The sequence below is a fragment of the Elephantulus edwardii genome, unplaced genomic scaffold (genome assembly GCF_000299155.1).
Source record: "Elephantulus edwardii isolate Elephantulus edwardi_28Jun2011 unplaced genomic scaffold, EleEdw1.0 scaffold00061, whole genome shotgun sequence".
NCBI lineage: Eukaryota > Metazoa > Chordata > Mammalia > Macroscelidea > Macroscelididae > Elephantulus > Elephantulus edwardii.
The window spans coordinates 9,024,263-9,046,325 of NW_006399811.1; the positions used below are offsets into that span (position 1 = coordinate 9,024,263).

The following is a 22,063-nucleotide window of genomic DNA, read 5'->3' on the forward strand; positions in this document are numbered from 1 at the left end:
TTTAACTTTTTTGAACATATGGAGTATTCTTTTGGTTTTTTCTTGTGATTTAAATGATAATTTATAAAACATACTGGTTTCTCTGTTACAGTACCTACTATGTCTGGTCCTCAACTTATACTACGTTTCACATCACACTTTATAAATATTTATTAACTATTTATTAATTTTATTCCCCTCTCTCTCTTCTCATCTCTGTTAATTATCCAGTAATGATTCTCTGTGTAAACCTTTCCTTAGCTTATAATAGTGCCATAACTTTGCCATACTTACTAAGTTTATATGCGGAGCATATAATTCAAGAAGAATTATATAAAGAAGAATGGGGCATCATAATTGCAGAAGGCCCATCAACAACCTGCATCATGCAGGGATACAACTTTGCTTGTTGAAAGTGAGGAATACTTGAAACACTTACTGAAGATGATCACCGACTACAGTCTGCACTATAGATGACACCTCAACATCAAGAAAACAAAATCCTCACCACTGAACCAACAGGCAACATCTTGATAGATGGAAAAAAGATTGAAGTTGTCAACAGTTTAACCTTAACTTGGATCCACAATCAACACCCGTGATAGCAGCAATCAAGAAATCAAAAGATGTGTTGCATTGAGAAAATCTGCTGTCAGGGACTTCTCCAAAGTGCTAAAGAGCAAGGCAGTCATTTTACAGTTGCTTTCTGTACATCATGTGGTGGGGCATTAAATAAGGAAGATTGAAGAAGACTGCCTTTAAATTGTGGTTCTCTCAAAGAATAGTGACTATCCCATGAACTGCCAAAAGAACAAAGAAATCTGTCTCCTTTTTTTTTTAAGTTCTATTTGTTATTCTTTTATCTAGATGCTTAAAATTTTGGCAGTAGAACACTGCAATACACTTAATAAAAGAACAAACACTGCAAATGAACTCCTGGAGTGACAAAATAATTACTATTTAAGGCAGTAAATTAAGTGCCTCAATATGAGTCCTTAAGCCTGGAAAAAAAATGTCTGGAATTTCATTGTAATGAATTAGCCTACAAAAATGTAAAAATTCTCTCTCTCTCTCTCTCTCTCTCTCTCTCTCAGGTCTAGAGGTTGGAACGATAATTCAGAACATTATCTTACTTTTGAGTTCCCACATTGAGATTGGGGGACATGGTTTCTTTAAGGCAGCAAAGTCAACTGTAGGCCATTTCCAGGAGGGAAAAATGATGCTGTTCTTAATTATACAGACTTTAATAAAAGTGGCTATGGCTACATCTCCTCCTGTGCCATTTACTGCCTCTGAAAGCCTACTGGAGGGTCAGCTATGAATTGGTTCTGACTGGATAAAACATAACAACAACAACAAATATTTTTACATTTAACAGTAAGGGGGTTAGAAAGACACTTTTAAAAGTAACTCAAGTTCAATATCTGTTTTGAGTGGTTTTTTAAAAGTAAAAGGAAATCATATTGTTGGCTAGAGCTTCACCTACATTACTTAGAACCTTGAAACCATCTTAAGAATTAAAATGCTGTCTGTGGTACTAGGGACATAATTGCCAATGTAAGATAGATCTTGGCTGAAAGCAGAAATTACCAGAGGAATGTCTATCTGTGTTTCATTGACTATGCAAAGGCATTTAATTGTGTGGATCACAAGAAATCATGGCTAACCTTGAGAAGGATGGGAATCCAAGAACACCTGATTATCCTCATGCAACACTTACACTTGGACCAGGAGGCAGTCATTAGAACAGAGCGAGGAAATGCAGCAAGGTTCAAAATAAGGAAAGGACTGTGTCAGGAATGCACCTTGTCTCTGTAACTTTTCAATCTGTATGCAGGAGAGATCATTCAAGAGGCTGGACTTTATGAGGAAGAATATGGTATCAGGATTGGAGGAAGACTCATCAACAACATGTGTCATGCAGATAATACAACCTTACTTGCCAAAACTGAGGAGGACCTGAAGCATCTGCTGCAGAGGGTTAAGGACTGTAGTAATATGGATTGGAGCTCAACATCAAGAAGACAAAGATTCTCACTACTGGGCCAATTGGCAGCACCATGATAGATAGAGAACAGATTGAGGTTGTTAGCAATTATCACAAGCTCAGCTCCACAGTCAAATACTCCAACAGTCAGAAAATAAAAAGACAAACTACATTAGGGAAATCTGCTGTTAAGGACCTCTCCAGAGTGCTGAAGACCAAGAATGTCAATCTATAGACTAAGGTCCACCTGATCCAGTCCCTAATCCTCACAGTTATTTGCTTTGCATCAGAGCACTGGACAATGACCAAGGAAGATAGAAGAGTTGAGGCCTTTGAGTTATGAAGCTGGAGAAGGGTTTTGAACATAAAATGGACTACCAAGAGAACTAATATATCTGTCCTGGAGAAGGTGAGACCAAGCTGCTCCTTGGAGGAAAGGATTTTGAGAGTGTGTCTTATACATTGGACATGTAGCCAGAATGACCAGTCTTTGGAGAAGGACGTCATGCTTGGAAGGGTGGAGGGACAGCAAAGGAGAGGAAGACCCTGGACAACATGGATTGACAAAATAACTGGGCTAATGAGGGTAGGTGTGTCAGATAGTGAGATTGGCTGAGGATAGAGAAGGGTTCAGAGCTATTGTTGCTATGAGTCATAGTCGACTTGATGACATATACCAACAACAAGAAGCAAGCTGAATTTTATCCCTAACTACCATATAACACAAACATCTGATGGCCTAAAAGTAAAATTCGGGGGTTCTTGACTATCCAGTGAATCATGCTGAGTTCCAGTTAGGTCAGGCAGCTGTTTTGTGGCTTACCATTGTGTCAGGCACACATATCCAAGAGGCCCTCTAATAACCGCCCTTCCCATACATTGTTGAGGAGCACAGCCTGTGACATCATGTCTTACTCCAGGAAATCTACACTTCCTCCTTACATCAGTGACCAATAAGAAACTTTTTCTTCAGGCTTGGCTGATCTCTACTGCTGAACCAGTCCTTAAGCTTGTTTAAAACAAACAAACAAACCCAACTTTAAGGAAGTACAACCAAGTACTTTAAGGAAGTACTTGTCCTTGTTCTTTAGAGGCAAGGTGGGTGAAACATCAACGTACACACATTGGACACATTGTCAGGAGAGGCCACTCTTTGGACAGATAGCCTGCTGTGAAAAGTAGAGGGTCAGCAAAAGAGAGGAGAACCCTCAGTGAAATAAACTGACGCAGAAACTTGAGCCCAACGGAAAGCATGAGGATGGCACAGGTTCCCATTTGTTATTCTTAGGTTCTCCATGAGCAAGGTTCCCATCTGTTATTCTTAGGTTCTCCATGATTCATTGTTGTCTTGCCAACACCTAACAGCAACATGCCATCACTATCATTTTGCTACAGATTTCTGTTACTCAACTTAATTTCCCCTCAATTTATCCACGTTGTGTCATATTTCATGAATTCATCATTCTTTAATGTGCCTAATACTCCATTGTGGACTTTAGTTCCTTTGACCATTCATCTGTAGATAAACATTTGATCTGTTTTCATCTCTTAGTTATTGTAAATAATTTCATTTAAAAGCTACTTCTTGGCCAGAGACAAAGACACTAAGCTACAGGGGAAAAGGTGAGGGAGGTGAGGCTCTGTGCCAGTAGCGAGGACTCCCCATTGCTTGTGGGGAGATGGGACTGAGGCATCCCTGGTGTTATAGTTCCCTCCATCTGGGGATCCTTGCCTCTGTGGCTGCAGGGCCATTCCAGAGACTAGATAGGACAAGAGACTTTAGTATATAGAACTTCAAGCAGAGGAAAGAAGTTTTGTAGTTCTCTGGGAGAAGGGGAGGGAGAAGGAAAAAGGGGGAGGGAAAAGGATGACTTGAGACCCCATGCAGGCAAACTGCTTTGCTGGCAGCCCTGATCTCTAATGTTTTGTGCCACTCCAGAGACAAAGGAAGACGTAAGCTCCAGGACATAAGGTGCATGAGAAACTGCTTGAGTATAACACCTGGTCTCACACCACTGAGCCACTTCATACATGAAGGGGGCCTATAGAGTTGGTGCCAGGAGATTAATTCAAGGCGAAATTCCTACAGGCTGCAATGCAGAACAGAGAGAACCTCAAAGTCTTTAGGAAAGGCAAATTTCCCCAGAAAGGACTTAAAGTAGAGTGAGTAGCTCACCCCATAGACTAACTATTTTAACTTGGCAACTAATTAGTAACATTATAAAGGAAAGAACCAACAACAACCTTTGCAGACACAACAGAAACAACTTAACACCAAGAAAATCTTCACATAATGGCAATAAAGCAGCAGACAGCATCAAACACAGTAAAAAACCAAATTAATCCTTCTCCCCCCCAAAAGCAGAGAATATTAGAATACCCTATGAATACCCCAGAGTCAAGTAGGCAGATGATATATGTTAATATGGAGACATTCGAACAGCTACAAATGAAAGGACAAAAGATGGAAGAAACAATGGAAAGCAAATGCTCCAGAGACCTGGAGGCAGAAGAAATATAATGATGAAGAGGAACTTTCACAAATATGGAGGAAAATGCAAAAAATGGAAGAAAGAATTGAAACTATAGATGAAGTACAAGAACTTTAAAAATCATAAGGTAGAGATAGTACTGCTAACACAGTATGAGAAATAACAAAAAGTCATGAAAATGCAATCCAGAATAATAAGATTGAAATGGCAGAAGTGTCCAACATGCTTGAAGGCCCCCAAAAGTAGAACAAAAGAGATGGAACAGAGAATCATTGAGCTGGAAGATAAGAACCTCAACTTGACGAAAAATCAGAGATAAGGCATAAAGAAAATGAAGAAGACATTAGAGTCATGTGGGATGACATCAAAAGGTATGACATTTGTATGATTGGAATTCCTGAATATGAGAGGGATAGGGAAATCACTGATAAAATTGTGAAAGAGGTATCAAAAGAAAACTTCCTAGGTATTATGAAGAATGAGGAAATACACATTCAGGAAGCTCAGTGAACACCAAATAGACTAGACTTAAAAATAAAAATTCTCCAAAATAAAAGATAAAGGTAGAATACTGAGAGCAGCACAAGAAAAACAGTCACCTACAAAGGTGTATTGGAGTCAGTGAGACTGACTCAGCACAGGGCAGACTTCAGAGCTATTGTGCACAGGGTCACTATGAGTCTTAGGTGACGACAGCACATAACAACATATGCAGATGAAATGATAGAAAAACCCCAAGCACTCATCAAAAAACCTGTTAGAGCTAGTATACCAATTTAGTAGAGTGGCAGAATCCAAGATCAATATCTAATCAGTGGGATTCCTCTACAGTAACAAAGAGAACTCAGAGAAGGAAACCAAAGAAGGAAATACGATTTGTAAGAGCCAACCACAAACTGAGATACTTGGGAGTGAACCTAACTAGACATACAAAAGACCTATACAAAGAAAATGATAGAGCATTTTTATGAGACACAAAAGATCAAAATAAATGGGAAAATGTTCCCTGTTCATAGATAGGAAGACCCAACATTGTGAAAATGACAGTCATATCAAAAGCATTCTACATGTTCAACGCAATCCCAATACAGATGCCAAATTCACTTTTAAAAGAGATCGCAAGAGACATTGTTAAGTTTGTTTGGAGAGGAAAGAGACCCAAATAAGCAGAACACTTCTGAAAAACAAATATGACCTGACCTCAAAACCTACGACACAACAGTAGTAACTAAAACAGCATGGTACTAGTACAATGACGCACGTAGAACAATGGAACAGAATTGAGAACCCAGAAATGGACCATCTATCTACAGTCAACTGGTATTCTACAAAGAAATAAAACCTATCAAATGGGGAAATGACAACCTCTTCCAACAAATAGTGCTGGCACAACTGGACTGCCACCTGCAGAAAGCAGAAACAGCATCCACATCTCACACCATACACAAAGATCAACTCAAAGTTAATCAGAGCCCTGGGAATAAAGCCGAAATCCATAAAGTTCAGAAGAGACAAACTGGGATCAAGCTTAGAAGATCTAGTAAACAGTATAAAGAAACTGTTAAAAACAGCCAGGAATGCACAATCTGAAGAAGTTAAAATTGATGAATGGGACCTTCTAAAGATTAAATCTCTGTGCTCAGCAAAAACTTTTCCCAACATTGTGAAAAGAAAACCTACTAACTGAGAACAAACATTTGGTAATACCATCTCAGACAAAGGTGCCATAATGAAAGTTTACAGAATTCTACAGGGCCTCTAGTCCTCCTCATAAAGGCCTGTATTCCGAATGATATGTTCTGCATCAATTGAAAAGGTATGGGGAAAGGACGCATCCCTGACACACGCCTTTCCTGATTTTGAACCATGAAGTGTTTCCTTGCTCTGTTCTGAGGACCGCTTCTTGGTCCAAGTATAGGTTTCACATAAGAACAGTAAAGTGTTCTGAAATTCCCATTTTCCTCAAGGTTAGCCACAATTTGTTGTGATCCACACAGTCAAATGCCTTTGCATAAGTCAATGAAACACAAATAGACATTCTTCTGGTAGTCTCTCCTTTTTGCTAAGATTCATCTGACATCAGCAACAATAACTCTAGTGCCACGACCTCTTCTAAACCCAGCTTGTATTTCTGGTAGTTCTCTGTCAATGTACTGTTTCAGTCATTTCTGGATAATCTTCAGCAGGATTTTGCTAGTGTGTGATATTAATGATACTGTTTGATAATTTCCACACTCTGTCAGGTCACCTTTTTTTTGGAATAGGAATAAATATGGATCTCTTCCAGTCAGTTGGCCAAGTAGTTGTCCTCCAAACTTCTTGGCACAACTTATTGAGCACATCCAGGGCAGCATCTCTTTGCTGAAATACATCAGTTGTTATGCCATCAATTCCTGGAGTTTTCTATTTTTGCCAGTTACTTCAGAGCAGCCTGAACTTCCTCCTTCATCACCATTGCCTCTTGCTCATACATTGTTTCTTTAAATTCTTCTGGGCCAGCCAATTCCTTTTGGTACAATGACTCTGTATACTCTTTCCATCTTCTTTTAATGCTTCCTGAATCATTCAATATTCCGCCCATAGCATCCTTAAGCATTGCAACTTGTGGCTTGAATTTGTTGGCTAGTTCCTTCAGTTTAAGAAATACTGAGTGAAGAGTGAGTATAGCATCAAGATTGGAGGAAGACTCATCAACAACCCATGATATGCAGATGACACAACCTTGCTTGCTTAAACTGAAGAAGATTTAAAGCACTGGCTGCAGAAGGTCGAGGACTTAAAAAAAAAAAAGTCGAGGACTTGCATATGAATTGAAACTCAACATCAAGACAAAGATTAGGTATTATTTTCATGACAAAATTACAGGAAAAGAAATGCATATTAAAGCGGCCAGTGGACTGGGGGGTATTGTATAACAATAAAAGAATTTTTCTTTCTTCAAAGAGAAAAATGAACTAGGGGAAGTGGTGGGCAGGGAGGAAAATCTGCAACAATAAATGAATGGAGGGGAAATGAAATGGAAAAAAATATGCTGTAAAAATATATGTATGTTGCATTTAAAAAATCATTAATAAAAAAAAGACAAAGATTCTCAGCACTGGGCCAACATGATAGATGGAGAAGAGATTGAGGTTGTTAGCAATTATAGCTTGTTTGGCTCCACAATCAAAACATGAATTACACTGGGAAAATCTGCCGTCATGGACCTCTCCAGAGTGCTGAGGAGCAACGATGTCAGTCTAGAGACTAAAGCATGCCTACTCCAGGCCATGGTATTCTCAATTACTTGTTATGCTTCAGAGAGCTGGACAGTGACTAAGGATGACAGAAGAAGAATAGATGCTTCCAAGTTATGGTGCCTGAGTAGAGTCTTGCATATACCATGGACTGCCAAGAAAACAAATAAGTTTGTCTTGGAGAGGGTAAGACCAACTCACTCCTTGGAGGCAGAGGCTAGATTTTGAAGTTCAGTCTCACATATTTTGGGCATGTGGCCAGAAGAGACTGGTCCTTGGAGAAGGACATCCTGCTCAGAAATGTGGATGGACAGCATAGGAGAGGAAAACCCCAGATGAGATGGATTGATACAGTATCTGGGGCAATGAGGGTTGATGTGTCAAAGTAGTGAGACTGGCCCAGGATAGGGAAAGGTTCAGAGTTGCTGTACATAGGATTGCTATACGTCACCGCTGACTCAACAGCACATAACAACAACATATTATATTGACTTTTTAAGCCTCTTGTTTAGAATTAACAAGACCTTGTGGAGGGCCTTTGTATTTAAAAGTCAGTTGTTACTATATTTTTGAGGAATGTTCTTCTAAGTAGTACAGCACTCTTCTGTCAATTTGTTGTACTGAGGTAACCTGAAGTTACTTTGATGCTGAACCTTCTGCCATTGGGGTGTCAAATGCCATAATGGTTACCCATGGTGGACAGTGTTTGATGGAGCTCCCAGTGTAAGACAGATTTAGAAGCAGGATTGGCATCCACTTCCTAAACATGTCTCTATGAACTTTGATAAATGATGACAATTATAGAAAGGCTTCAGGCCTTTTGTTCATAGGGTCACTATGAGTCATGCTTGACGTGATGACAGTCAACAACAGGGCCTCCAAGAGAAAATTGATAACCCAGTTACAAAATGGGCAAGAGACATGGAAAGACTTTGTGCACAGAGGAGGACATTCAGATGGCAAACAGACATATGAAGAAATGCTCAAAATCCCTGGCAATGAGAGAGATGCAAATCAAAACCACAATGAGATACCATCTTGCTTCAGTAGCAGTGGCAAAGTTTATCAGGGCAACAAGTAATAAATGTTGGACAGGATAGGGTGAGATAGGAACTCTTATACATTGTTGGTGGGATTGTGAAATGGTACAACCACTCTGAAAGGCAGTTTGGTGTTTCCTCAAAAAGCTGAATATAGAAATTCCATATGACCCAGCAGTTCCACTGCTTGGAATATACCCTGAGAAAATGAGAACTGAGACACAGAGACTTGTACACCAGTGTTCATAGCAGCATTATTCACCATTGCAGGAACATGGAAACACCTCACAAGTTCATTCACAATGGAATAATGGATTGAGAAATTATGGTACAGTCACATGATGAAATTCTATGCAGCATGCAGGAGCAATGATTTTGTAAATTACTACCTAACATGAAAGGGACTGGAGAACATTATGCTAAATGAACTAAGTCAGTCTCATAAAGACTAATACTGTATGAAACCATTATTGTAGAACAAGTATGAGGATCCATGGGTTGGAAGGGGGAGCGGAAGGGTGAGGATAGGCAGGGGAGTGAGAGCTTAATCATAGGGTTGCACAATTTCATGGGTAGAGGGAGGTGTAGGTAAAGGAATGGGGAAAGATCCAATGTGAAAATTTATATGAGCTTTGGAAGTAAACCAGTATAAAATAAATTTTTTAAAAAGTTGCAAGGGTAGAGGAAGCTGCTTCTTGTTAAGTGTGTCAAGTTGAATATGATTTATATAATGACTGTAAACAACAGATCTGAACCCTGACCTCTCCTGTGTCATCCTCATATCAATTAGTATGACAGTTATTACTTCTTACATACTTAGTTCTTATATACTGAGTAATGAAATTGCTGAATCAAATGGTACTTTTTTTTTTCAAATGGTACTTCAGTGCCTAACTTTCTAAAGAAGTGCCAAACCACTTTCCATAGTGGTTGAATCATTGTTTCCACAGTGGGAACTTTACACTCCCACATGTAGCATATGAGAATTCTAGTCTCTCCACATCTTTGCCAATACCTGCTGTTTACTACTTTACTGAAATTTGCTATTGCTGCTGTATTGAGATGATATCTCATTGTCAGTTTGGTTTACATCTCTCTTGTGGGAGAAAGATAGGCAGTCTCCTCCTGTGTGATTCATTGCTTCTGAAAATCTACTGGAGAGTCAGCAGTGGGTCAGTTTTCCAATTCAACAGAACACAAAACAATAGTTAATTAACCTGAACATTTCTTATGTTTGTTAGCCATCTAAATGTTTTCTTTGGTGAAGTGTCTTTTCATGTACTCTGCTCATTTTGTATTAGATTGTTTGTCTTTTTCTTGTTGAGAGATTGGAATTTGCTACATATTTTAGATACAAACCCCTGTCATATACATCATTGCCAAATGTTTGCTAAATACCTGTAGGTTCTTTTCTTATTCTTTTGAAGAAATAATTTTTATGCACACAAACATTTCCTTTTTAGAAGGTTCCATTCATCTAGTTTACTCTCCGCTGATTGCACATTTTTGTTCTATTTGATAGGATATTTATGCCATCGCTCATTGTTCCTGAATTTGCCCATAGTTTGCTCTGATGATCTTTCTAATTAGAGGTATTGTTCTAAGGCTCTGGATCTATCTTGAGTTCATTTTTGTATGTTGTGTGTATTGATCTTGTTTCAGTTTTCTGCAAATAGATAGCTAGTTTTGTCATTATGTGCTGTTGAGTTGCTTGCGACTCACAGTGACCCTATGTACAACAGCCCTAAACCTTGCTCTATCCCTTGCCAATCTCATTGTCTATCCAACACACCCAACTCCATTACCCCAGTGATGGAATCAATCCATCTCATTGAGGGTCTTCCTCTCCTGCAATGTCCTTCCACCCTCCCAAGCATGATATCCTTCTCCAAGGACTGGTCGCTCCTTGCAACATGTCCAAAGTATGTCAGACAAAGTTTCAGAATGCTTGCCTCCAAGGAGCAACATGGCTTCACCCTTTCCAGGATGAACTTGTTTGTTCACCTAGCAGTCCATGGTATATTCGATACTCTTCTCCAGCACCAAAGCTCAAAGGCATCAATTCTGTCAGTACCATTTCTTAAAGAGGCTTTCTTTTTTCCCATTTAATGGATTTTAACTCCATGTGAAAGATCAGTTGTTGACAGGTGGGTGGATTTACTTCTGGACTCTCAATCTGATGCTCATAAGGCATATTCTTATAAAACTGTGTTAAGACTTTGTCTTGTGCTTCTATCATATATATTATCTATTTCATATTTGAGTTTGTTCCTGATGATTTTATCTCAATTTTCTCTTGATCTGTTTTTCTGCTTTTTGCATATCTGGTGATTTTTTTTAATTGATGTTAGATTCTGTCAATTTTTCTTTTGAATAGTCCATTTATTCCTTCTCTTCCTTTATCTTTTTTTTCCCTTTTTTGCAAAGAGGGGCATATGAAATTACTTGGAGCTGGTTTGATTCTTCAGAGTTGCTTTCAGATTTTATTACGTTAGTCCCAGTGACTGTTTGATTAGGTCTAATTTGATCCTGCTACTTAGGCAGAACTCTTCTCATGGTCCTGTTGATGGAACTTGATAATACCAAGTGTTGTTATGTACCATCAATTCAGAACTGACTCTTAGCTGACACCCACCCCCAGCAGATTTTCAGAGACAGTAAATCACAAGCGAGGTCATTTCCCGTATTTTTCCTGCAGAGCAGATAGTGAATTTGAACCTCATGCCTCTGGCTTAGCAACACAGTATCTTATCCACTAGGCCACCAGAGTTCCATTCCCCATGTGTTAGGAGGTTTTTGTACCTTGGCTGGTTCCCACGTGTGAACCTGGTAATTATGTTATCACTATTCATGCTTTTCAGATTAGTTTTTCCCTAGACTCACAAATTTCTTGATATGCATGAGCAGATCCTTAACAAGCTAAAGGCTCAGAGTTTTACACCACTCCAGCTCTCTTGCTTTCTGCAGCTTCCTCTAATACTCTTTCCTTTCTCATCCTCTTTTATTTCCCATTGGTAATGTCAACACCCAACGGTAGAGGATTCTAATATTAAGATCTAGGAATAAGAGCTAGAAAGCAGTTGAAGAACCCCTTGAAATTATTTGTATTGTTTTTGGTTGTTGTTGTTGTTTTGTTTTTTTTTCTTTCTCAGTGGAAAGCTCTCCAGGGAGCCTGCATAGTGAAGATATATCCAGTAGTCATGCTGTTACAGTGTTCAAAGACAAGGATCAAGGAGCCATGGACCAGATCTCATTGATTTTGTCTCCAGAACACCAGATTTCTCAGAAGTTCTACGTCCCTCGGAGTACAGCCACTGCTGCTTTAGGAGCTGCTGCCCGGCTCGCCACGTCCCAGAGCTTCCTGCACTGGTACCCCAGTGTGAAAAGGCCGGACAAGTGAGGCCAGGAGGAAGGAAGCACCAGCTGGGGAGGGGTGGTTTGGTGATGTTTCAACCTCACTCACATCAAAAAGAGGAAAACACTGAGGCAAAATACTATTTTAATATTATGCTTTTTTTCTTTTTTGTGTTGACATATTAGCTTTATTAGGCTAAGAGTCTACTTCAGTGTCTGATTATAGATATTTGATGTTTATTTTCATACTTGTTGACAGCATTTCTTATTCTCTTGTTTCATTCACCTTTTTTAAAAATTACAGTAATTGAAAGTTTTTGTTTTACATTCTTAAATGTTTTTCTTGTGTATATCATGATGGATAAAGGAAAATTTAAAAACATATTTTTTGTGATCCAGATTCTTAAGACAAATAGTCTCACATATTTATCTCCAGAAAAACAAAGACCGAATTTCAGTGTTCTAATTTGAAATCTTCTATGTAATATTGTTTCTTTTAAATGCACAGTCAACAAGAAAATCCATATCCTGAAAATGTGTTCATCTAAACACATATTTTTTTTAAAAGTAAGCTGGTTTGGTTTTGTCTTTTCTTAAAAGCAATTTCTTGAAAACTAATGAAAAAAATCATAGATACTGGTTGTAAAATTTTGCCATCTCTGTGACCATCACAGTAGCCAGGACTCATATAAGTAGCCAGCACTTCATATAATGTTTAAGCATTTATAAACCATGATTTTCTCTGAGGACAATTTGTGTGAACTTTCACATGATGTTCTGTTAAGCTCATGGTATAAAACATGGAAAGACTGAGGAATGTCATGAGTTTGTAAGGTCTTTACTGCTTTGGTAAACTATTTGACTTATCCCTACATTTCAGAAAAAGCATGATTTCCTCCCAGCATTAGCCTCCAATACAGCAGCTTCTCTTAGGAGTAACATCTGAGAAAAGGGGCTGTTGCATGCAAAATGCTGAATGTAACTAGGCTCTCACCTCTCCAACTGGTCTTCAAAGGCTTTCTGTTCCCAAACTAACTGGCACAGTTGGTCCCTTGATTCTTCTCCTTCTCTTATAAGGTCCCCTGATTCCTCTCATTCTATTATAAGGAATTTCTCCTCTTTTCCTTCTCATCTATTTCGTAAAATATCCACTAAGAAAGAGTGAGAGATGAGAGTACAGATGAATGGCAGTTTATATTTAAACTTAGAATATTGTTGATTGGACCTTCTCTCTTTGAATCATGCAGTTATAAAGCAGACTTAAACCCAAAGTCTGTTGATAATAGTAATGTTTAAGTCTCAGAGAAAACAAATTTAATGTGAAAAAAATCCAAGATATTTCTAAGAATAATAATAGTTGACCCATGATACCTTCCTCCTAAAGAACCCTGTCTTCCACTTTGCTTAGTGGGATAAAACTTAAGCTAGCATACAGTGTATGAACTCAAGGCAAAATATAGCCAGTTTTTGTTGGTTTGTTGTTTTTGTTTTTTTTTTTTATTTCAAAAGCAATAGCACTTCGAGCTCTGATGACCTAGTGGAAAAAAAACTTTGCTGCAATACCGAAGGCATGTAGTTTGAGGCCACCAGCTGCTCCACGGGTAAAAGATGAGCAGTCTCCTACCGTGCGATTTACTGCCTCTGAAAACCCGCCAGAGGATCAGCCATGGGTTGGTTACCACTCGCCAGCGCACAAGAATAAGAGCAATTTAAAGTAGAAAAGTTAAACAAAATTAGAGAGGTGAGACACTTGGCTTAGTTAAATGATAGCATTCTTTTACATTTGTGACACCTTGTGAAACTAACCGATAGAAACTACTACCTTGAACAGAAGAAGTAGTTCAGGAAAGTTGCCATTATCTCTCTGTTCAAGCACCAGCATTCACTGCCAGCATTCACTGCTGGTTCAGTGGCACCATCCTCCCCTGGCTAGTTGCCCCAGATATAAAGCTGGGACTGGAATCATTCTTGACTGTTCTCTGTGCATCAGCCTACATTCAACGCATTATAAAATCCACCTGCTTTGCTGTGCACCTAATTCCACCACCCTAGTCTAAGCCATCAGCTTGTCTTTGCTTGCTCATAGTAGATTTCACAAATTGTATTGAATCAACGAGCAAATGGGAATGGAAGCCATAAAAAACCTACTGCTGCTGTCTGATTTATAATGACTGTTAACAAGTTCTGGAGGCTGTGAATCTGAGAGGAGACTGCCTTCTTATCAGGGGACCATCATGGCCTACTCCCCTGGAGCTCTTTAAATGGAAGTAGATGGAGCTTTAAATATGGTCGCTTGACATCTTTCTTTGTTCTTGTTATGCTATGTTAGGAATGTCAGTAATACAGAAAACTTCTTGAGAAGAGCCTAACCAAACGAGCAAACATCTCACTTAAACTTTGCATTTATAACCAAAAAAGAACATGGCCTCCAGATGAAGGCATTGGTATTTACTGCTGCTCTGCCAAAGCAGCATCTTAGCCTCCTTGCAGTTTGATTTCTCTCACTGCCTTCTTTTAGTTTCCTTATTGATCTTTATTCACCTCTGATTTCCTGGTTTATTTTCAGAAAATCTCCAGCACGCACATATCTATTTAGAGAATAAAATTCCAAAAGCAGGTTCATTTCAAGGATTGCTTGATTAGCGTGAACTGACATTGCTCATTGTGGGCCTTCTGGTGGTGTCTGGGTTTAGAACTGAATCAAGTTGTGTGGTAAAAAGAGTGAGCGGCCCCTGGGACAGTGCTCAGTACTGTGCAAAATAAGGGGCCCCAGGCAGCAAATTCAAACGAAAAGGAAGCAAAGCATCTGTTCTCCTCACCAGAAAACTTCTCTATTCTTTGGCAGCTTTTCTGTCATGGATGCTTTTTAAGTATATAATTGTTATGCGTCAGAGAGCTGGACAGTGACTAAATGAAGAAGAATCAATGCCTTCAAGTTGTGACACTGGAGAAGAGTCTTGAACATACCATGGACTGCCAAGAAAACAAATTGGTCTGTCTTGAAAGTGAAACCAAGTCTTTCCTTGGAGGCTAGGATTTTGAAGCTCCATCTCACGTATTTTGGGCATGTGGCCAGGAGATACTGGTCTTTGGAGAAGGACATCATGCTCAGAAGGATGAAAGGTCAGCTCAGGAGAAGACGACCTTGGATGAGATGGATCGAGACAGTAATTGGGGCAATGGGGGTCGGTGTGTCGGAGTCAGTGAGACTGGCTCAGGACAGGGAAGGGTTCAGAAATGCTGTACATAAGGGTCACTTTGGGTCACAGGCGAGTCATTGGCACATAACAACAAAGGAGTGAGCATCACTTGTCTTCAACTTTTCATTTCTATTAGATGACAACAATGGAGAGAAATTACATCCAACCAATCATAAAGCAGAGGTTTCCAACGCCCTCTGTACATTTTAATTACTTAGATGACTGAACTATTCCCTTTGAGTTGTGGTTCTGAAGAAGAGTACTGAATATCCCATGGACTGCATGAACAAAGCATGTATGTCTTGGAAAAAGTGTAGCCAGAGTACTCCTTGGAGGCAAAGATGCTGAAGCGTCATCTCTCATACTTTGAATACATAGCGAGGCAAGGCTTGGAAGAAAGGGACATCATGCTTGGAAGGACAGAAGACCTCCAATGAGATGGATTGACACAGTGACTCCAGCAATGGGCTCCAGTATGTCAGAGATGATGAGGATGGCACAGGATAGAGCAGGGTTCAGGTCAACTGGCATAGAATCACCATGAATTGTACTTGCAACTAACAACAGGGAGCTGCTGAGATTTCAACATTAGAGTCATGCCTTTCCCCACCCCAAAGATTCTGACTTACCTGGTTCCAAGTGAATTGAACGGACAGCGAAGACAAGACCTACCTCTGCTGGACGATAATCCAACTACCTACATAAGACTTAAAAAATCAAAATCTTGACCTTTCTTACACTATGTTCAAACTTTAGAGTGATGATCCTTTAGAAGAGAGGCCAGAGGCTTACCCAGGGTGGGTGTGAGGACTGTCAAACCAGCCATGTGTCCCTCCTCCCTGCCCCCGTCCCTCTTTCCCTTGTCTTCACTGCTGGTGCGATAGACCGTCCGGCCAATACCCACACGTTTTCTTCCAAGCATTACTGATGTCGTGAGCCACTGTGACTGACAGGAGACTTTTTTTATCCCTCAGAAACACACAAGGAGGAATAAAAAGTTGACTATTAGGGACCTCTGGTGGCCTTGTGGCCAGAAGCTGTGAGACAATCCTTGAAGGCTTGTCGCTCGAGGCAGCCAGCTGCTCTGTAGGGGAAGGATGGGCAGTCTCCTCTCGCATGATTAACTGCCTCTGAAAACCCACTAGAAGAAGGTCGGCTGTGGGTCGGTTCTGACTCCACAGTACACAGCAACATTATTAGAAAGCTTTCAATTTTAAATAAATGACACAAGGTAATAGCATAGACTATTATAACTGAACTTGATTATTGAATATCTAAATTCTGTTCCCCTTTGTCACCTACTAGTGGCCTTTTCCCATTTAAGGGTTGTTAGATTTCATGTGAACAGTAGCATAAGTCTGAATGGTGCTAGGGTGTTTTTCTTCATTTGGGGGGGTGGAATGAACAGATGATGTCACATCAGTGGGAGCGTTGGAGCCACATTCCCAAGAATGTGCTTTTTCTGTTTGAACATATAAAGACTTCGCTTCAACTGTGAATTGCACAAGAGGAGATTGCTCATCCTTCTCTCATGGAGCTGCCAGTCGATTCTAATCAGCCACTCTACTTAGGTTTGCAGCATACCTGCCTACCGACTGGACCACCAGAGTTCCCTGTGAACTGCTACCATTGGAAATTTGATACAAAACCCTAATGAAATTGAACTTCTTATACTGGACGATTAAGTGCTCAACTGCTAGAAAAGAGATTAGTGGTTGAATCCACAGAAAGTGGCAGCTTGGAAGATGTACCTGGGTATCTGCTTAGGAGAAGGAATGACCTTGGAACCCTTATTGAGCAGTCGCGTTCTACCTAATCGCAAAGAACTCTTTGAAATTGTCACCTGTGTAACAGGTCAGCCTGGGGGTGATAAACGGAATTATATAAAGATCCGTTGGCAACACAGCCCAGGCAAAAGCAGCTTTCTTCAAAACTTTGAAACAGTAGTGCTGACACATTTGAAAATTGTAACCAATGTCACGGAACAAATTGTACAAAAAAATTGTGGAACTGGAATCTAATTTTCCATGTGAATGCTCACCTAAAACAATTATATTTTTTAATTAAAGAACTAGACATCACTCAGCTTCAAAGATCAGCTGCTGAAACAGAGCAAAGGCAGTTTTGAAAGCTTACAGAAGTATAAGCCCAGGATTTCTCAAATGAGCAGAGTAGTTGGTGAAGGGAATATTCCACCATAGCTGGATTTTTAAAAATATGTTTTGTTCCAGAAGTCAAAAAGAGTAGTTATTCTTTGGAGACAAAAATCAAGTCCACTGCCTCTCAGGGAGGGATCCTAAGGCAAAGAGTAGATAGACTGACCCACAGATCTTCACATAGATCGGTGGCCTCAGCTGTCTAGCTCAGCGACTTTGCTTGTTCTCTAGGTGGCGCTCAAGGACAGCAGTTCTGTCGACAAAGCTGACCTTTAAGAGTTCTCTCATTGGAGCTCATTTCTTCAATCTTTGTTTTTACTTCATCCCCACCACCCAAAATTATTTTCAAATTAATGTTTTGGATCTTTGGTTAGTTCTAGAATGATTTACCCACAGCTTGAACTTTATAATTTTATCCTATGGGAAGCTGCCACAGCACTCCTTGTTTACACAGAATAAGCTTTAACATTGCACATGTATCTATATTCCTTGACAGTGATGGGGAAATGCCAGCAAGCTCCTAACCACACATTTGGAAGCTACAATCAGTCTTGCTCCACTGAAAAAAATGTAAAGGACAAAAAAATCATTGCTACCTTTATATTCGACTTTGCAAATATGCATTTTTACCTCTTTTATAAATTTCAGCTAGAGAAAAATGCATCATTCTTACAGTCTAGGCACATTTTGAAGACTTTGTATCCTGGGGTATTGAATATTGTGCGGTTGTATCCTTTTCTGAGGAAAGGCCCATGACCTCAGATTCTCAAAAAAGGATTACAAATACCTGTAGGAAAGTCTATATCCTCTGAGGCAAGAATATTTGCTTTCCAGGTTCCTAGTTGAGATGAAAACAGCTGGCTACTCTGTGACTTCTCACTCAACTGAAACAAACTTCTTTTTTTGTTGTTGTTGTTGTAACTACTAATATTTAAAAATTAAATATTTAATTTCTTTTTTTCTATAATTATATTTTATTAATTTTCATAAACATTTACAGAGATTTTGGGCTTCCACTCATTCATTGTTGCACTATTCTCTCTTACCCTCCTCCCAGTTTGTTCTTGTCCAAATGCCACAGTGCTTGTCAAAGCCAGTTCTGATTAATCTTCTTTGTCAGTGTATCCTTTGCCATTCCCTATCACTCCTCCCTGAGAGAGACTTCACCCTGAGTCATAAGGAAAAGGGGATGGCGTATTCTCTTAGCTACTTCCTGCTGAAAAGGGACGCTGTGGGTTTCAGGGTGAAGATCTTCTCTCACTACTCTAAAGGGCCCCTTTGGCAGTAGGAAACACATAGACTATTATGGAGATTGATTTTGGAATTCAGATGCACTCTTATTGATTGTGCTTGGCTGTACATGTACATATCCTTCAAGATGTATCATGGGGGTGTTGCAACCTAGAAGACACAAATTTGACTAACAAGTTATAAGTACATGAGTCCAAAAATTATGGAAAAGTAAAAGAAAAGATTCTTTCATTGTTTTACAAACCCTCCCCCAGCTCCCCTCCACCATGCAGCCCTCGCTCTAGTCTCCTGTGATGACAGAAATACCCAGTTACATCTCTCTTTTAAACGGTTCTCTCCCTCCTCTGTTTCAGTGCAGTATACATTATTGAACCCATCTTACTCAGTCTCTCCCCAACCCCAAGGACAGTCCCATTCTACAACAGTGGCATCATGTAATATTTGTCCTTTTGTGATGAAACAAACTTCTGTGCCACAGAGTGGGTAAACGTTGCCCATGATGAGATCAGGTGTGAACTATAATATCAACCTCTTGCAGAAATCTTTACCTCTAACAAAATAGAACATATGACAACCAGAGCTCATGACTTCATGACTGTATACGGCAAAGGAGAAAAAGGTTGGCATGCCTTTTCACTTCGGAGGCACCATTAAATTTATAGAGTAGATATACCAATAAGAGCTAAAATTTACTACGGTTATGCACACAGCATATCCACATAAACAATATACACATACACGTAGTATGCATATGTGCACTGGTGGTCCAAGTGGGTAAGGAGTTTCATGTCTAACCCAAAGACAGGTGGCTCAAATTCACGAGCTGCTATTCAAGAGAAAGGTGACAAATTTCCTCTCTTGCAATTTATGCCTGTGACTGGAGGGTCAGTGATGAGTCGGTTCTGATTTAAGTGGCACATAATATGAACAGCAGTGCACACAGGGAATTGTACAGTCTGTATGTTATTTGAGTAATATGCTAGGGTATTTACATGGTCTAAATAAATAATCACAACACTCCCATTAAATAGATGCTTTAAAGTGGCACAAAGTAAAAAAAAAGGTGGCACAAAGTCAAGAATCTTGCTCATACTGCAGCAGATATTTGTATTATAACATTTATTTACTAACTTCTTTATTCCATTCCTTTTTTCATATTTCAGTTTATCTTCATAGCACCTCTGTTAGTATTCCTTTTTTAAAAAATGTGATTTGAGTGAAAGCAATTCCTCTTTGTTGGGATGGGAATAAATGTGGATCTCTTCCAATTGTTTGGCTGGCTAAGCTGCCTTCCAAATTTCAAGTCTGTTTGATGAAATATTTCAATTGCTGTTCCATCAATTCCTGAGACCTTATTGTTTTTGCCAATGCCTTCAAAGCAGCTTGAACATCTTCCTTAAGTACTATTGGTTCTTGATCATCTACTGCTTTCTGAAATGGTTCCAAGACAACCGATTCTTTTTGGAACACTGTATTCCATATTCTTTTGATGTTTCCTGCATCGTTCCATTGGAGGAAGCATCAAGTGATCAAGTTGACTTGATCAATGCAAATAAAATACTTTCTCAGTATCTAATTAAGCCAGGTAATCTTATTGCCTCTGCCTTCTAAATATATAGTAGAATGTGATCCCTTTTCATCACCTCCACACCTACCACCTGATCTGAATTGCGGTCTCTAATCTGGCTTGCTTCAAAGTCTCATCTGGCACCTTGCTCCTTTACTCTGTTTTCCACAAATCATCCAGAAAGAACTTGTAAACATAAGTTAGCAGATATTTCTCCTCTGCTCAAGACCTTCCAAGGGCTCTCAATTTTATTTGACATCTTGCATTTATCTGAAATTCAGATATAAATGTATGTCTGCTAAATTGGACCATTCTACTCACAAATTTCAATGATAGGTTCCCCATTTTCTCACTGCATCTCCGAAGCAAATCCCTTGTTTGCTCCATTTCACCCAGACAGGCTTCCTGGCTTGCCTTGCATACAAATGGGCTTTCTGCAAGGCTGTTCTTCCTCCAGAAGCAAAGGTGGCTCAAATAGAACCTAAAGGTTGGTGGTTCAGTCTCAGGCAGAAACTAAAAAAAGGCTTGATGAGCCCTTCATAAAGATCATGGCCAAGATACCCTGTGCTAAGAGAAGAAACATTACCTCACTGGCTCCTCTTCCCCTCGAGGCCTGCTCTGACCACTGCTCTTAAAATTAGAATTCACCCTAGCAACCCTGACCCCCTCTTACTCAACTCTTCTTCCTTTTTTTCATAGCACTTCTTGTAACATACAATGTCACTTGCTCTTTTTATTGTGTCAGTCTGCTTTTATCCAGTCTGTCTGTCTCTCCCAACTAGAACACAACCTGCTTTTTGTCCAGTCTGTTCATGATTGTACCCCAGAAGCAATAACCACAGCCCACAAGGTACACAATATTTGTTGAGCAGATTAATTATTTGGAAGCCAGTCTTCTTTCTTGTATATTTTGTCCACACCCTTTCAGCTTCTCTTTGACAGACATTCTAAGAACTTGGCAAGATCTAAAGTGGCTAGGAGATTATTGGCAGAGACGGGGAGTGTAGTCACATCTCAGCTGTGCTGTTGTTGGTGCTAAACACCATTATTCAATTCTGTGACAAAAATTATCCATGCCAAAGAGTACAGCTACCCTGTAAGATTTTCCTGATTGTAATCTTTATAGAAGCAGATCACCAGATATTTTTTTGTGTATGTGTGTAGAGCTGCAGTGGGCAGCTGAGTGTGTAAGTGTTTGCATCAGCAGAGATTTCTGAATGATCTCTCTGTCCTGGCACGTTCTAACCCAAGCCTCCCTGTACCATCCAAGCAATCACCATGACAAAAAGTTCCAGCACCCTCAGCATTGCTTTCTATTTGACAAAAAGTTCACAGGTAGTCCCTCAGTTATAAACTTCTAGTTTATGGAAAACTCTGATTTGCCCTTTAATGCAGGGCTTTGCAATATGGATTACATATCAACATGAAGAAAACAAAAATCCTCACCAATGGACCAAGGGGCAAGCAACATCATGAGAGATGGAGGAAAGACTGAGAGTGTCTACAATTTTATCTTGCTTGGATTCATAAGCAATATCATGGATATCAGGAGTCAAGAGATCAAAAGATGTGTTGCATTGGGACTATCTGCTGTGAGAGTTTTGCCAAGCTATTAAGGAGTAATGATGTGCGTTTAAAAACTAAGGTGCACCTGAATCACACTATGATATTTTAAATTATTTGCCACATATCTAAAATTCAGACATTGTCAAAAAGGCCTTTAACAAAATGTACTTGGGGTGGTGGGAGGGGTGGGGGGGATTGTGTACCAGGGAGGGAGTGTTGCTTTTGAAAGAGAGGA

General features: G+C 39.6%; 1 protein-coding gene across 1 annotated transcript in view; it reads left to right on the top strand.

The window, feature by feature from the left end:
- The window catches only part of TDRD5 (tudor domain containing 5), a 90,390-nt gene extending 78,256 nt beyond the window's left edge, over positions 1-12,134 (top strand). Inside the window, exon 17 of the mRNA XM_006887771.1 lies at positions 11,887-12,134. Within this exon, the coding sequence (XP_006887833.1) occupies positions 11,887-12,134 (248 nt within the window). The remainder of the gene's footprint in view (positions 1-11,886) is intronic.
- The last annotated feature ends 9,929 nt before the right edge of the window (positions 12,135-22,063 follow it).